Source organism: Aspergillus nomiae, assembly GCF_001204775.2.
Source record: "Aspergillus nomiae NRRL 13137 chromosome Unknown contig00009, whole genome shotgun sequence".
Classification (NCBI taxonomy): Eukaryota; Fungi; Ascomycota; class Eurotiomycetes; order Eurotiales; family Aspergillaceae; genus Aspergillus; species Aspergillus nomiae.
In genome coordinates this window covers 21,049-35,553 of record NW_015378064.1, presented here as the reverse complement: position 1 = coordinate 35,553, position 14,505 = coordinate 21,049, and the positions used below count along the sequence as shown (strand labels likewise).

The 14,505-nt window shown below is 47.2% G+C and overlaps 6 protein-coding genes across 6 annotated transcripts; 1 reads left to right on the top strand and 5 right to left on the bottom strand.

The window, feature by feature from the left end:
- Positions 1-544: 544 nt before the first annotated feature.
- On the bottom strand, positions 545-2,370 carry ANOM_000846 (uncharacterized protein; the record flags this gene model as incomplete). Its single annotated transcript, XM_015546104.1, has 2 exons — positions 545-1,281; positions 1,362-2,370. The coding sequence occupies 2 exons, from the start codon at positions 2,368-2,370 to the stop codon at positions 545-547; spliced, it is 1,746 nt and encodes a 581-aa protein (XP_015411672.1).
- Positions 2,371-2,947: 577 nt separating this feature from the next.
- Positions 2,948-5,110, bottom strand: nop7 (mRNA-binding ribosome synthesis protein NOP7; the record flags this gene model as incomplete). Its single annotated transcript, XM_015546103.1, has 3 exons — positions 2,948-4,866; positions 4,936-5,034; positions 5,089-5,110. 3 exons carry the CDS (start codon positions 5,108-5,110, stop codon positions 2,948-2,950), a joined length of 2,040 nt encoding a protein of 679 aa, XP_015411673.1.
- Positions 5,111-5,919: 809 nt separating this feature from the next.
- ANOM_000844 (uncharacterized protein) lies at positions 5,920-6,591 on the bottom strand (the record flags this gene model as incomplete). The annotated part of the gene is made up of 2 exons (XM_015546102.1): positions 5,920-5,939; positions 6,000-6,591. 2 exons carry the CDS (start codon positions 6,589-6,591, stop codon positions 5,920-5,922), a joined length of 612 nt encoding a protein of 203 aa, XP_015411674.1.
- A 1,081-nt stretch (positions 6,592-7,672) lies between these two features.
- Positions 7,673-8,485, bottom strand: ANOM_000843 (uncharacterized protein; the record flags this gene model as incomplete). Its single annotated transcript, XM_015546101.1, has 1 exon — positions 7,673-8,485. One exon carries the CDS (start codon positions 8,483-8,485, stop codon positions 7,673-7,675), a length of 813 nt encoding a protein of 270 aa, XP_015411675.1.
- Positions 8,486-9,180: 695 nt separating this feature from the next.
- Positions 9,181-13,486, top strand: ANOM_000842 (GPI-anchor transamidase subunit GAB1; the record flags this gene model as incomplete). Its single annotated transcript, XM_015546100.1, has 10 exons — positions 9,181-9,231; positions 9,285-10,047; positions 10,104-10,536; positions 10,593-10,878; positions 10,950-11,348; positions 11,701-11,953; positions 12,021-12,085; positions 12,140-12,342; positions 12,391-13,013; positions 13,062-13,486. The coding sequence occupies 10 exons, from the start codon at positions 9,181-9,183 to the stop codon at positions 13,298-13,300; spliced, it is 3,315 nt and encodes a 1,104-aa protein (XP_015411676.1). The 3' UTR covers positions 13,301-13,486.
- ANOM_000841 (N-terminal L-serine N(alpha)-acetyltransferase NAT4) lies at positions 13,380-14,306 on the bottom strand (the record flags this gene model as incomplete). Its single annotated transcript, XM_015546099.1, has 2 exons — positions 13,380-14,095; positions 14,207-14,306. 2 exons carry the CDS (start codon positions 14,304-14,306, stop codon positions 13,380-13,382), a joined length of 816 nt encoding a protein of 271 aa, XP_015411677.1.
- Positions 14,307-14,505: the final 199 nt, after the last annotated feature.

Below are 14,505 nucleotides of genomic sequence, written 5' to 3'. Positions count from 1 at the left end.
GTCACGTGGGTCGACGTCATTTCTTTTTTAGAGAGCCCGTAACCCCTAACAACGGCAGATTCGATTATTTTGAGAATCATACACACGATGATGTATATATACTCGAATTCCTGGCCCTTCTTCTCCTACTACGATGCTTTCGTAGAGACACAATCGGACTGTCCTCATATAGATGCTCAAGAATGACTATGGAATTATTGATGTGTAAATACAGGACCATATCGGTATGTTGATCTAGACCTCGGCGCCCTGAGCCAATTATAAATCTTATACTGAGCAGCCCCGGAGTCTTTCTCCAATCATACTTTACTGGATTTTGCAGCGATACAGGACCGTACAATCTATTTTACCTTATCATGGGCCTTGTTTGAGATTGTTCAATCTGGATGATAGGGCTACCCTCAACCCAGGAAGGACAACAATAGTGATAATATAGAATGTATGAAGATAGCTACAGCTGTAGCTCAGTATCATCTGGACTTGCATTATGAAGATAACCCTATGTTCTACGAGTATAGAAGGGCATGCCAGAATTTCGACACCATTAACCGTCAGTATCACCAGCAGGGCCGACAGTGGAAGACTTGAATTTTGAGTCAGTACTCTTCGGGAGATATCCAGGATGCATGCGTTTCATGTGCAAGTTAAGGTTCCATGTCCGTGTGAACCCATTGATATGCCGAGGACACGTCCCGATGGGGCATATTAAATCTTGCTTGCGGTGTTGACCCTTGCCTTTGCGCTTGGTCACCTCATCAGTATGATCAGTAGCAGGGCTAGTAACTCGGGTGCTAGAAGCCTTCTTCACAGAAGCCGTGCGGGAGAGGGATGGTTTGGTACGAGGAGGTGAAGGAGGCGGCAGCGAAGCGTCAGGTTCCTCGGGCTCAACTTCCGCGTAGATCCATGTAGAAGAATTCCCGTCCTGAACTTGCTGCATGGTACCTTCTTGCAAAACCCGAAACTCCATATCCTCACGAAACAGAGCGGCACATCTTTGAGAAGAACGCATTACCACGCTGGTGGAAAGCCGATCATAGAGGCAATACCTAATACTTCGCTCCAGTCGCGGAGGCCAAGACGCATATGACTTGCCGACCTTTTGCGGTCGCTGCCAGTTGAACGTCCCCGCGGCTTTGAGTACTGTGATGTTGATTGACAACGTGAGCTGAGCCGGGAAGATGCTCGTCCACTTGATGCATGCCCACTGTGAGAACGTGGACGGCTTGACCCAGTTCGGGTGGATGACCTGCGCGTGCGCTTCCTGCCCCTCGATTGACTTCGCTCAGCGGTAGTTTGTACTGCTCTTCTCTTGCGGGATGAGATGCTAGAGGCAATACTCTCTGTATCTGTTTGCCACTCACTTGCGGAGCTGTCGTCCGCTCCTCCTCCACCGTTGCGAGCGTTATGAAGAGCCATAAGTAGGTCATCAAATTGGGTGAGTATATTTCGGGTCAGCGGTCGCAATTGGAGTCGTGATTTTTCATCGTCAGCCTGAACGACGGGGCGTAGTGAGTGTTCATCAAGTAAGTCGAGATCGCTTTCCTGTTCCCCATCGGTGGCAGTGTCATTTTGTGTCTTGGCTTGAGACATTGCCCACTGTTGTACAGAGGAAAGCCTGTCGTCCCAAGGTCTAGTCTGGAATTTTTCCTTTGCGTCCTTGAGCATTATAGCCATGAGCGATTCCTCTAACTCGGCACTTGGACGAGGATCCGGCTGCATTCTCAAAGTCCATGCCTCGTCTTCTCCTCTACGGACATGTTCGTTTCCGCGAGGCACCTCAGTAGCCGACATGGGCCATGCTGCCCATCGCTTTGGAGGGCCAAAAAATTTGGTTTCATCTTCTGATTCGCCAGCTTCGACAGCTTGCCTTGCTAGCTCACGGGCCCGTACTCGCAACGCATACGCGTTGTACAGATGAGCTGCAAGGTCCCTAGCCCGAATCGTTTCCAAAGCTTCAGCATTCTGTCTATCTTCAGCAGTCAGCTTTCTCCATTGCGATTCAGCGCCGCGGAATCTATTGGGCCGATATGCAGGAGATGATGGTGGGCTATCAATGTCACTGTGAATAGTGGCGGCATTCGCAGTGCTTTGGGGCGCTCTCTGCTGAGAGCCTCCGGCTTCTGACCCGGACTCGTCTTCGTCACTTTCTCTGTAGGTAGAATCATCGGAATGATCATCCTCAACTATTGGTATATCTTTCATAGACACATCGGCGTCATCAGAATCAAAAGTGGCGTCCCCTTGCCATTCCGGGTACGGTTGGAGATCTGCAACATCTTGGCTGCTAGAACCACCAAATATAGATGTGTATGGCTGGGCAGACTGAGGTAGGATGAAGCGTGGGGAACGATCACCGGAAATTGAGGACATGCCTCAGTAGTCTGCCGGATTTGATGTGGTAACCAGCCACAAGCTTAGATGTACGGACTGCTGGAAGCTTCCCCAGACATGAACCACAAGTACTGCCTGAAATTCTGAAGCCGTCCGATCCAATGAACTTCCAGATAACGATACTGATAAATTTCTTCAGTATGGAAGTATACAGTCTCAGGCGGCGCAAAACATACGGGTTTTCAAGATCAACCGACTCCACAAAGCAGAGAAGCACCCAGAAACTCTATTTGGGTTGAGAATGTTCGGACCCTAAGAGTATGGCTATGATAGAAACTGACACAGAACATGGACCCGACAAGATTTATTTGATCACGTGACCATACATGGAGTATACGGTTTTCTTTTTGGATGCTGAGGAATGATTGGTAGTGGTCTAAATGGGGATGACTTTATGCAACGGATAATAGAATTGCAACTGAATTACAGCAGATCTATATATGCATGTAGAACTGATTGCTATGAACAAACACTAAATCAGAACGCCGATTTGTTGGTTATCACCGAAATCCAAATAAGGATATCATTCTGTCAAACAGTCAACTTTTATGTTACATTATTTCTCCGCGCCCTTTTCAAGCTTTCTCCGCTTGGAGCGCAGCTTCGCCGCCTCTTCTGACTGCTTCTTGTTCGAGTACATCATCTTCTCTAGCAGCTTCCGCTTCTTGCGGCTCATCATCATCTTTTGCCTCTCCAGTTCCTCTTCTTCCTTACGCTTCTTTGACGCTACCTTCTTGGCCTGAGAAGACTTCTTCTTTGTTGAATCACCGGCGGCACCGGAGGAGAATGGAAGACCAGCAGCTTCGGCCTCAAGCTCCTTTTGATGCTGAGTGCGAGCAGATTCCTCTTCATCCTCCGATTCGGAGGCAGCTTCTTCTTCGAATCCACCAAAGTCATCTTCCTCTTCCTCTTCGCTCTCATCTTCATCGTCATCAGTCTCAGCAACATCCATACCTCCATCAACAGAATCATCCTCCTCACTCTCCTCCTCAGCAGAGTCTTTAGCCTTGGTGTCCGCCTTCTTTCCATCGGTGGCCTCCTCCATCTCTTCATCGGAATCTTCTTCCTCTTCCTCAGCTGCAATTTCAGCCTCACCCTCCTCTTCTTGCTCAGCCAGAGTAGCACGAGGATCATATGCACCCTTCGTGGCCTTGACCCATGGGCTCAGATGAGGGGGAAGAGTAGCGCCTGGTGCATAGAGATCAGGGCGAAGAAGCTTTCCTTCGTTGATGCAGTCCCAGATCCATTGGGGCTGAACATAAGTTCTGCCCGGGATACGAGTGCCAGGCCTGACCTTTTGAGCAGCACCAGCACCATTCTCTGAGGCGGCGGGAACAGCCGGAAGTGAAGATTCTGGCAGTGCAGGACGATCGACAATCTGGTGGGTGATGCGGGTGTCTGTTTCATCGTGTGTGAAAGCTCCATCGCCGAGAACAGCGTCCCAGCCGATACGCTTGCAACCAAAGGCACGCAGGATGAATTCCATGGGAGCCTTAGGAGCCTCTCGAGAAATATAGAATGTGAAGGGAGCAAACAGAGCACCAGCTGCGTCTCCACTAATATCGGGTTGAAGGAGTGTGTCCGCCTCAGGAGCTGCAGGCTCGAATTTGTCAATTTCTTCGGTCGATTCCTCTGTCGCCTGCACGGCTTGGTCGTCCTTCGATTGGTCCAGACCGGCCGATTTGATTACCTTGTCAACCTTGGCCTGGACATCCCGGGATACTGCCTTGTTAGCCGTATTGCTTGTTTGCTTGGTGCTTTCGATAGCCTTGGTTGTTTCGCCAACCGCGCGTCCCTCAAGGGTGAATGCCGCCAATTCAGCTCCATTTTCGTCACTTCTGGTATCGAACTTGGGGGGGTATCTTAATCCAAGAGTGGAATACAGGCGGAAGTTCACAAATCCTAGCAAAGTGGTGTAGAAGTCGACGAAGGTGGCCATGATTCGATAATCGACATCTCCATTCACCCGCTGAACGAATCGGTAAGGCACCAACCACATGATATCCTGTCCCTGAATGGTCGCCTGGTAGTAAATACCCTTGATCGAAAGGAATGATTTGCGCAAGGAGTTGGTGACAATCAGGTAGTGCTGGAACTCATGGCAAAGTCGTTGGCAAAGCGCAATTGTCTTGGGGGGTACATGTGCAGTGGAAGGAAGGTTCGCAAAGAGGAACAGAAGCGACAGGGCATCATCCAAGTCCCTCAGGGCGTCGATGAAAGTTGGGTAGCGCTCCTTGATGATATGATCCAAAGTGAGCTGCGGCGCATGGTTCTTCTCCAAGCGAGCAGCGTCGCTCACTTCTCCACGTCCAAGGGAGCGGGCAATCTTTTTCGACAGCGCTTTCTGATCACGGAATTTCCGGAGGAGGGGTTCATGCAGAAGATACTGGATGTCTTTCGTGTAGTAGAAAGTAGTGCTGGCAGTCGAGTTTTTGGCGGCCTTCTTCTTGTTCCGAGGCTCACGGGGATAGATACCTAATTGAAAACAGAAATCGCCAGTCAGCATCGATCATGGTCCACTATGAAGTATACTATGGAACATACCTTTGAAAATGCATAGTCGACGGAAGTCAGGCAGGGAAATCTGAAGCTTGCGAACTGCCTGAGTTCTAGTGATATAGTTTTTGGCCTGGCCAGAGGTTCCTGTATAATATTATCAGTATCTTGCCGGGACGAGATTGTTTAGTTTAAGCGTACCCTTCTTCTTAATTTTCGCCATTTTGGATGGGTTGTGTTGACAGTATGAATGTGGGTGGTGATTAAAGAAGGTTCTTTTGATACTGAAAAATTAAAGTCGATAATTTTTTTTTTTGAGAACTGAATTACTGGATATGGTTAGTCTTTCCACTTTGGGTATGGTAATTCATCCTCCGCCCCTTCAACACGGCCTACAGGTTACCTCAGCAAGCTCAGGCCCCTTAGTTAACTTAATGCACAGCATTGCTTAATAATATGGTTTGTACTAGCTAGTTATGTAGACCCACATACAGCTTTTTTACATAGACCTCAGTTCAACACTACATCCCCTCCTAAACTTGATAGAAGAGGTAGTACTATACAATAGCACGGTTAGCGTGGTGCTGGAAACCACACCCATTGAATTGTTCTTTCGCCCTCGACCACCGTTTGCTGTGGACAAGTAATTCGCTTGCCCTTACCCATACTGCTCTACCATCCCCCAACTGAATTATACAGCCCCAACCTACTCCCCTCCAAGGACAACATACTTCCTCTTCTCCTCTGTCCACCCTAGCCAGCGGACTGCCCTCTGTGAAGAATACTGTGTTATCCAATGATTGCCGTCTTTCAGTAAGGTGTTCATCTTACTTCTCCCACCTATTATTATTCCCCCCTAAATTATAGAGTCGCCAATATGTCGTCTGGCCTAGTTTTAAAGATCTACACCTGTATTAGTGGCTCTAACCTATCCTGGCCTCTCTGCTATGGCTTAATATGTCGAGTGGAACATCTTCCCGAGTGTCTGACGGTTTGTATGCATTGGAAAGGCTCAGCCCCATTGGAAATAGCCTAGTCTCTGTTGAAACGACCTAATTTGTACGCGTCAGTAGTGGCATTTCTTGAATAGAATCGGATTAAATAGGACGAACCCGTATGTAAGTTATAACCAGCTCGGACCCAGTCTTTCTCGCCTCCGTAGAGCTGGATAAGCTCCTGAACGAATTGCTTTGTGGCGTTGGGAACTTCGCTGGATTTTGGAAGATGTTCTGGGTTTCGAGCGCAGAAATCGAGGAGAAACCAAATATCCTGAGAATCGGTTTTCCTCTTATCCTCTGTAAATCGGCCAGTGATTGAACCACATTTTGCGTTCAGAAGCAAGGCTGGCTTCAAAATCTTGATGCCTCCGATTGTTATTACCTCAGTACTTTGATCAAAGGGCTCCTGAAACAAAGAAGATGGTGCAAGGATGTCGATCTGTACAGGCCTTGTTGCCTTATAGGTTGTATGGTTTGTTCTTGCTTCAACCTCAAAGTCATAGGAGGCACGCAGCAACTGCCTTGCGCTGGAGATACCACCCCGAAGAACAACAAAAGCTACGTCTTGAGTTGTCCGACTAGAGCCTAAAACCACACATGCACTGCCGCCAACAAGGGCATACTTTTCACCACGAGCAAGTGCGTTTCCAACCGCCGTTGCAGCTGCGCGTATTTCGTCTGGGTCATGAAGAGCTGAACAAAACATGGTGTTTTCCCTTGAAAAGTGAGGTCAGTATCTCCCTGGTGTAGCAGACGCCAATGATTAGATTCAGATGACGATTCGTTTATATAGACGGTACTACATTTAAGAAGATTGGAGAAGTCCAGAACAAAGTGCATTTTGATTGCAGATTGCTGTATACAGTGGCGGGAACGATAATTGTCTAATACTACTTTGGTAGCCAGTGAATCTGAAAGCACAGGGGAATAATGAAAGTGGGTGAGGCAGAGAAACAATCCAATGAGAAATTGGATAGAACTACTCCATATGCCTTTAAAAGGAAGAAAAGAGTTTTTATTTATATTCCACATAGTTATATAAGAATAATGAGTTCAATGAACACTGCTGAGTATTGCTAACCAAAGCAGTCACTATTAACAAAGAAAAAAAATATCATATTTATAATGGCTCATTCATTCACCAAAAAGTCAAATAGATCACTTTAAGAATAACAAGATGCTCGCCATCTGGTATGGCTGCTCCCTGATAGCCACTTGCTCAGCCGCAGCAACTTTTGCGAACACTTTCTCTATCAGGCTGGGGCTCCTGTGAGGAGAATTCCTGCCTGATGGTCCAACTAGTACGTGATACTGGGAATAAGGAAAGAGTGATACAAAAAAGAAAATTAGTCAGAGGATGACTATATTTGGAACAAAAAAGGAGGTGGGAAGTGAGATAGAAATTCCAGATCAACTGTCATAAACATCGATGAATTCTTTACCAGGTGACTCGGATCTGCAGAGGACAAATTAGAACTACGTTTCCCGCTGACCGAGGTGGAACGACAGGCTTTATTTATGTAAAGTAGATTGTTTCATTGTGTCCCTGACATTCTTTACAGCTGTAGAGGATGCTTGATACAGGTGGAATACGAAATATTGGACGAGAAGACCAGATGGGTGACTAGTTACAGTGTAGCAGCACGAGATTCTGGACAGTCTTCCCTGAGGCGATACCCTCAGCGACCCCCTGAGCGAGCCACTCAAGACATTGCCTGAAGTACAACACTTGAGTCTCTCAAGACCTGCACAAGCCTCTCCTACCGCTTGTGGTGGATGGCATCCTGCTAGCATTCGGTTTCTGTTGACTCAAGAGCGTCCCCATTCTGCTGCTCTTCTTTAACTGGCTTATAACTCTTCCCGAGAAAAGAAAACAGATCTGTATTATCACGGGAAGCAGAGCATTCCCGCAACTCATACTGGCCCTGTAACAACGCATCACGAATAGCCCGCTGGTGCCTTCGAAATGGCATCGTACCAGTCTCCATTCCTGCCAACACATCGAAGTGAAACTGGCGATGTTGATATTTCATCTGTTTGGCAAAGGACTTCACCTTCAAGGCTGGAACATGCGCATAGAGATAGGAGATTTGGCAAGCCAAGACAAGCAATAACATTGTACCATCACTAGGGTCATCCAGCCAGCTCTCGATCAGTGCATCCAGCAAGCCTGCCAGTGTTGGAAATGGTACCTGATATGATAAATCATTTCCCAAAGGCGTATACTCCAGTGGTGTATCGCTGGCTAGAGGAAACTTCCAGTCTGTAGCGGGAAGAAGGACGGTTCTCGTCTGACCATCAGGGGATATCAGTCGCTGTTGAGGGTAGTTCATCAAGTCCACCTCTGCATTCCCGATAAGATGTGGTTCTTGCATATCAAATATCCACCCAGCCTTAGCAAGCAAATTGGCTGCTAGATCAATATCCTCAACGAGAATGTACAGATCGAATACAAAAGTAGGGACACCATAGTGGGAAAGAGCATCCTCAAACCAGATGGCGTGACGGACTTGGTGGTCAGAAAATACTTGACAGGGCTTGTATCTTGTTTCAGCACTGCTCTCCCCCGTGCCACGGTGGTAGTTGAGCCTGAATTTCATAAGCACACGATATTCCTGAAGAATGCAAGTGGCTTGATTAGAAGTAATATACTGCAGCTCCAGCTTAGTACTAGATGTCGATGGTAACCGGGAACATGCGCGGGGTCAGTAAGCTTCGAGTCATTACCAGGCTCCTCTCCTTTGTAGCTTTAATGTTGCTGATTCAGCACCGTTCTCGTCTTGTCAGAACAGTTGCGGTAAAATACCAATAAAGTTATGGCATGGGTATTAGGAATTGAATCTTGCTTTGCTATTCACTCAACTGCGCTGTTTGGGATCGTCTAAGTTGCTACGGAGTAACGCATTGCATTCCATAAGTTTATTTGTAATGTGCCCTAATGCCTTCTTTGACCTCCTACCACACTTCTGTGGCACCAAATTAGTTTTCCATAATTTGAATATACATGTAATTTCCAACGTTTCGTGTTGGAGATTGATGTCGTGAAGGGACTCGGAGTTTCGGACTGGAGATTCCCAATCTAGCTAGTAGACGAAGGGCTCGGAATGGATTATTCGGAGTAAATGGTCACAACTTCTGAGTTCCCAATCTTCTGCAATGATTATAGAAAACCATTTTACTCTCAGTCTAATCCCTCCGGCTAGAAATGTCTAAATATGTATCGGCGGAACGGCAAGCCTACCTCCTGTGAGCCTTGCAGATTGTCCAAGGTACGGTGTGATCATGCTACACCAACATGCGCCAGATGTCGTTCCCGGAGCACACCGGAGAAGGTGAGGAGCCCTGTGTACTGCTTTTGATACTTAAAATGACATGGAGGTTGGATCTAAATCTATATAGTGTTATTACCATCCCGCTCCGATGACTCGTCCGGGGACAAAATACCGCCATTTTCGCATGACGAACCCCTCTGCTCTTGGACGGCGGAGGAATGCATCACTTGACAGTCCGAGTACAACTTTTCTGTTGAGCCAGTCGCATTCATCTGAGATCACACAAGGGAAGCTCAATGAAGAGCAACCTGGGACAACTGGAGATCCCGGATTGGTGTCGACTTCTCCCAAAACCTCGCCTGGAACAGATACCCGCCCAGTAGTTCCGTCTACATCTAGGCTTACCATAGCAACCCACTACCTCATGGTCCTATATGCGTCTTATTCACATTACAGGGACCTCATTTTCAACTATCTTGACCGCAGCCGATCTTTCGTCATCCCTCGGCCATTACTATTCGAGCTGTTTTCGACTCTGTATGATGATATGAAAGCAGGGGTGGATCTTCACTCTGACTTAACCCAGAACACACGCAAGTCCATTCCCTCCATATCTGTAAATACCACTGTAGAGGAGTTTTGTGGGTGGTTTAGAGGAACCAATCTTCGGTGGGAACTTCTTGGGGTTGTTTTCGCCCTTGCGGGTCTCGCTTCGGTTCATACTGCTGAGCCACAGAAGCCACTTAGCTATGAATCTTTTGCTACGGATATGTACACAGCCAGCAGAGCATGTATCGAGATATGTGAAGAATTTAACCAATTGAACGACATGACCACTTGGTTGCGGCATACAAATGTTGCTTTAGCATCAAATTTGTTTGGAGATACAAGTAGGTGTTTCCTGGGTTCCCAACTCAATCGCCGATTTCTTACAGTCTTGCAACAGGCAGTATCCTATACCGTTGCTTCAGCTCATTAACTGCGGAGCTATTCGCTTTGAGATATCATCGCCAGATGTCATTGCAGTCTGAAGTGCCTTTCTTCATGTCTGAAACTCGCAAAAGGCTCTTTGCTGCTGCAGTTTGTCGAGACATGAACCTTGCAACGCTCCTTGAAAGGCCACCATTCATTGACTGTAACTTCTGTGATATGAGATATCCACTTGATCTGGATGAAGAAGAGATAGTGCTGGTTGGGAGTGAGCTTAGTGCAGCCCTACAAAATTTGGATGAGAGCGGTTGGAAGACCTCCTCCGAGAGGGAAAAATTACTTCGACCAGCAACAGGAATACGAATCCGTTTTGCATTATCAAGCCTTCGAGCCAAGATACTGCGACTATCACTAGGAAACCGGATGGAATGCATGACCAAACAGCACCTGTATGTCAATACTGTCGGTAGGAGCTCATGAATCGGTAATAACTAACCCGTCACAGAGAATTATACCAAGATTATGAAAACATTTGGGCTAGAGTCCCAATGAAATACCGCTATAGGAGTGATTTATGGGAATACCTGAGCCCGAGATCATGCGTTGTGCTCTTGAGTGCTCATTTAGATCATCTTCACTGCGGCTTTCAGATCCTACGAATGCTCCAACAGGAAGGTCAAGACACACTTACAGCCATTCTGGATACTTCAATGGGATTGCTTTCAGGCATGCTTGACTTGATGAAGCAACAAGAGCGATTCGTTGAGCTGCGAGAGAGGTTCACATGGATCGTACGTTCGTGCATAAAAAAAATGGCAGTATAAACCTTGATCACTTTCAACTAACGCTTGCGTTCCCCTAGTTTCTGTTTTATGGTCTTCCTGGTGCCGGTACTCTTGCTACGGAACTTCATCAACACACGCTCAAGGGACTCCCTTTGCCTACCTCTATTCCCTGCTCACGTATAGTCCGTGACTTGAGTGTTGCGATCTCGTGGGTTGAGAAACAGAACTTGCCGACCCGCTCAGATTACCAGCTATGCCTTCAAATCAGCAAGGTAATCAGTCGACTTTTAGATGATACCCTGAATCGGGGTCTAGTACCAGCGAAAAATACCAATAGTCAATTGGAGAAGGTGCCGCAAGAGCAGCAGGTGCCAGAAGGCTTTCACATTGACAGATCTTCCAACAGTTCGGATAAGTCTCAGCCATTGCCCGAGCCATTTACTAGCGAGGACTTTCTCAACTGGATTGATGATCTGGTATGGGATGGACAGACTAACATTAGTGTGGGATTTTGAGTGCCATTCAATGATTTTTGGAGGTGTCCACTGTCAATGTCAATACATCTTGAGATGACGACGTATGAACCAACGGAATGATCATAGGCGGAAAAGGGTGTCTATACAAGGCAATATCGAGCAACCTCGGTCAGTGAACTTCGGAGGTAGAGCAGTAATAGCACAGTAACAGTATATCGAGCAACTAGTATTGCTAGATACTACGAGTAGGAGTACTGAGCAGTAGTAGTATGGAGGTATATCCGATGGCCCGTGCACGGCAGACGGAAAAGGCGGAGAGTCTTGGCAGGGCGATTAAATTGATATGGAAAAGGGACAGCTGGACCGACCAACCCGAACAGTTCCCCACGCCAAATCCACCGGGCCTGTTGACGTTGACCCCGTTCGGCTATGTACCGCACTCGCAATATTTCCTGATAGTGTCATGCCGGTTGATCGAAGGCAAGCGGCCGTCTTCGTGGGGGCATTCGCCCTGCGGCTTCTTCTCTTGGTCCTTTTCCCGTCGCTCCCCGACTTGTTGACCGGAAGAGTTGAGGTATCGACACCGGTCAGCAGCTTCAAACGACGTGAGTGACAATGTGCTCGAGGAGCAGCTGCGCTTCAATGCAGAGATACTGACGTAGATTGCCTCAGTTCAGGAGGGTCTCTTCCTATACACGCGAAATGTTTCCCCTTATGACGGAGGTGTCTTCCATCAGGTAGGAAACCTCTCGTCCATAGCTAAAATGATCCTTTCCTGATAACCTATGAAGGCACCGCTTCTTCTCCCTATCTTTGCCTTGCTTCCGAACGCCAGAGAATTTCCTGTACCAACCGCCCTTTTCTACTCATTGATCGATCTTATAAACGCGAACGCTTTGATCACGATATCCGATTCAGGACAGGCAGTCTCGGGGAGGTTATTCTCAGCATTGCGGAAACATATCAAATGGGACGGGGTTTCTGTTGCAGCATGGTAATATACGATGTCCCTTCTAGTGGAATATAGTATCTGACTGGTCAGGTTTCTTTTCAACCCGTTTACTATCGCAACCTGCCTTGGCCGTTCAACCGCCGTCTTTACCACCACCGGAATCCTATACGCACTGTCTAATGCCGTCAGCGGAAATAGTCTCAACGCCATGCTTTCCCTAGGATTCGCGTCGTACTTATCGATTTACCCAGCTCTCTTGTTCATCCCTCTAGTGCTTCTCTGTTACGACCGACGTGCTCAAGGACCAAAGCCACCATCGGGAGTCGCCATCTTCGCCATGCAGCATCTCGTAATCTTTTTGCTTAGCATAGCCGGTCTGCTTGGAATTTCTTGCTTGATCGTTGGAGACTTCTCTCAATTTATCTCTGCGACATATGGCTTCCAATTACTGGTCCCTGATTTAACACCTAACGTCGGCCTTTGGTGGTACTTCTTCATCGAAATGTTCGACTCGTTCCGAGAATTTTTCCTTGGAGTTTTCTGGCTTCATCTGGCGGCATACGTTGGTGGCCTGACCGTGCGACTGCGGAGGCAACCTCTATTTGTTATCGCCTCTCTATTGGGAATCTTTGCTGTCTTCAAACCTTACCCTAGCATCTCAGATGCCTCGTTATACTTCGCCCTCTTGCCTCTTTATAGGCATCTTTTCCCTCGTAAGTGCCTAGATACATCAGGTGCTGATGTTGACTAACTCTTGATAGTGATGCGCTACACTTTCTTCGCGGTGTCAGCGCTTTTGTATGCCACCCTTTTGGGCCCAGCGTTCTATCACCTATGGATCTATGCTGGCTCCGGCAACGCCAACTTCTTCTACGCCATCACCCTGGTGTGGAGCTTAGGGCTATCGATATTACTGGCAGACACCATTTTCGCCGTGCTCAGAGATGAGTGGGAGCAAGAAAATCCCGAAATGCGCGGCAAAGAGGCTAGACAAATTTAAGATATGGTATCATTCTTATGTATAATACAGCGGCCTTGATACGAACACCATGGTGTATATCAGTATTTTCCAACAGTTATCACCGGTTAGACCGTAACGACTTAGACAGAATCATATAGTCCGGCTCCTTCACCATTCCGTTTCGTAGTATGCGAGGTGGTGGGGAATACTCATCCTCCGTGAAGCCAAGCTTATAATAAAACCTTACTGCCTTTTCATTCGATCTGAAAACAGTCAACATCACTTTCTCCAGGCCAATACGTCTCCCGATGTTCGCCAGTCGTATCATTAGCTGCGAACCAAGTCCCTGGCTTTGAGCAGCCGACGACAAGTGGATCTCATAACAGTAAATCACTTTTTTCCCATCCTCATACGTGACCATAAACGAGGTAAACCCTAGGAATTGACCGGTGGAGGATACTGTGCCCCCTTCCGCATTATCTATGTTCTCAGGAGTCGCCTTCGAGCCCTGTCGCAAAATCAAATATCTCATATCTGGCAGTCGCATCTCCTTCATTTTTTTCTTCGGCGACCATCCCCAGCCAGACCCTTTGTAAGCATCTGAAGATGTTTCTTCAATCAACTTAAAGCAAGCCTCAAAATCCGCATCCGGAATAGAATCAGCCGTATAGATATCGAGCGAGTAATGTAACTCTTGCTCATGTTCCGACGCAGTCGGATTTTTAGCAGGACTTCTCCGATATTCGAGGTCCTCAGCCGATACATAGAACTTCACAAATTCGGCCAGCGAAAGCTTGTTGGTGCGCTCCACCAGCGGCAATCTTTTTTGGCCATCTAAAAACGCGTTAGAACGCGTCCAATAGAGCACTAATTGGTCGCAACGCAAAGGCTTCGTTCGCCCTGACATAATTGATGCATTTTGAATGTTATAATGGGATCGCATACCTTTCCCTAGCTTCTTGCTTAATTGTTCGATTTCGCGCCTCGTCGCATCTCGCCGCGTCGATTTATTCTTCGTAACCCTGCCTTTACTGGCTGACGACATGGTAATGACGGTTTTATGTGGAAGTTTATATCAATTGATCAAGCCTATCAATCTGCAAGACTTGATCCTGTTATTAACTAGGTATGTTGTAGGGTAGCTTTGTGGCTTTCTTATTGTTTGGGTTTGATCGGGGTGCAGGAGGAAATTATTAAAATTATTATTAATTGCTTGGTGTGGCTTCCGAGCATAAATTTAAACA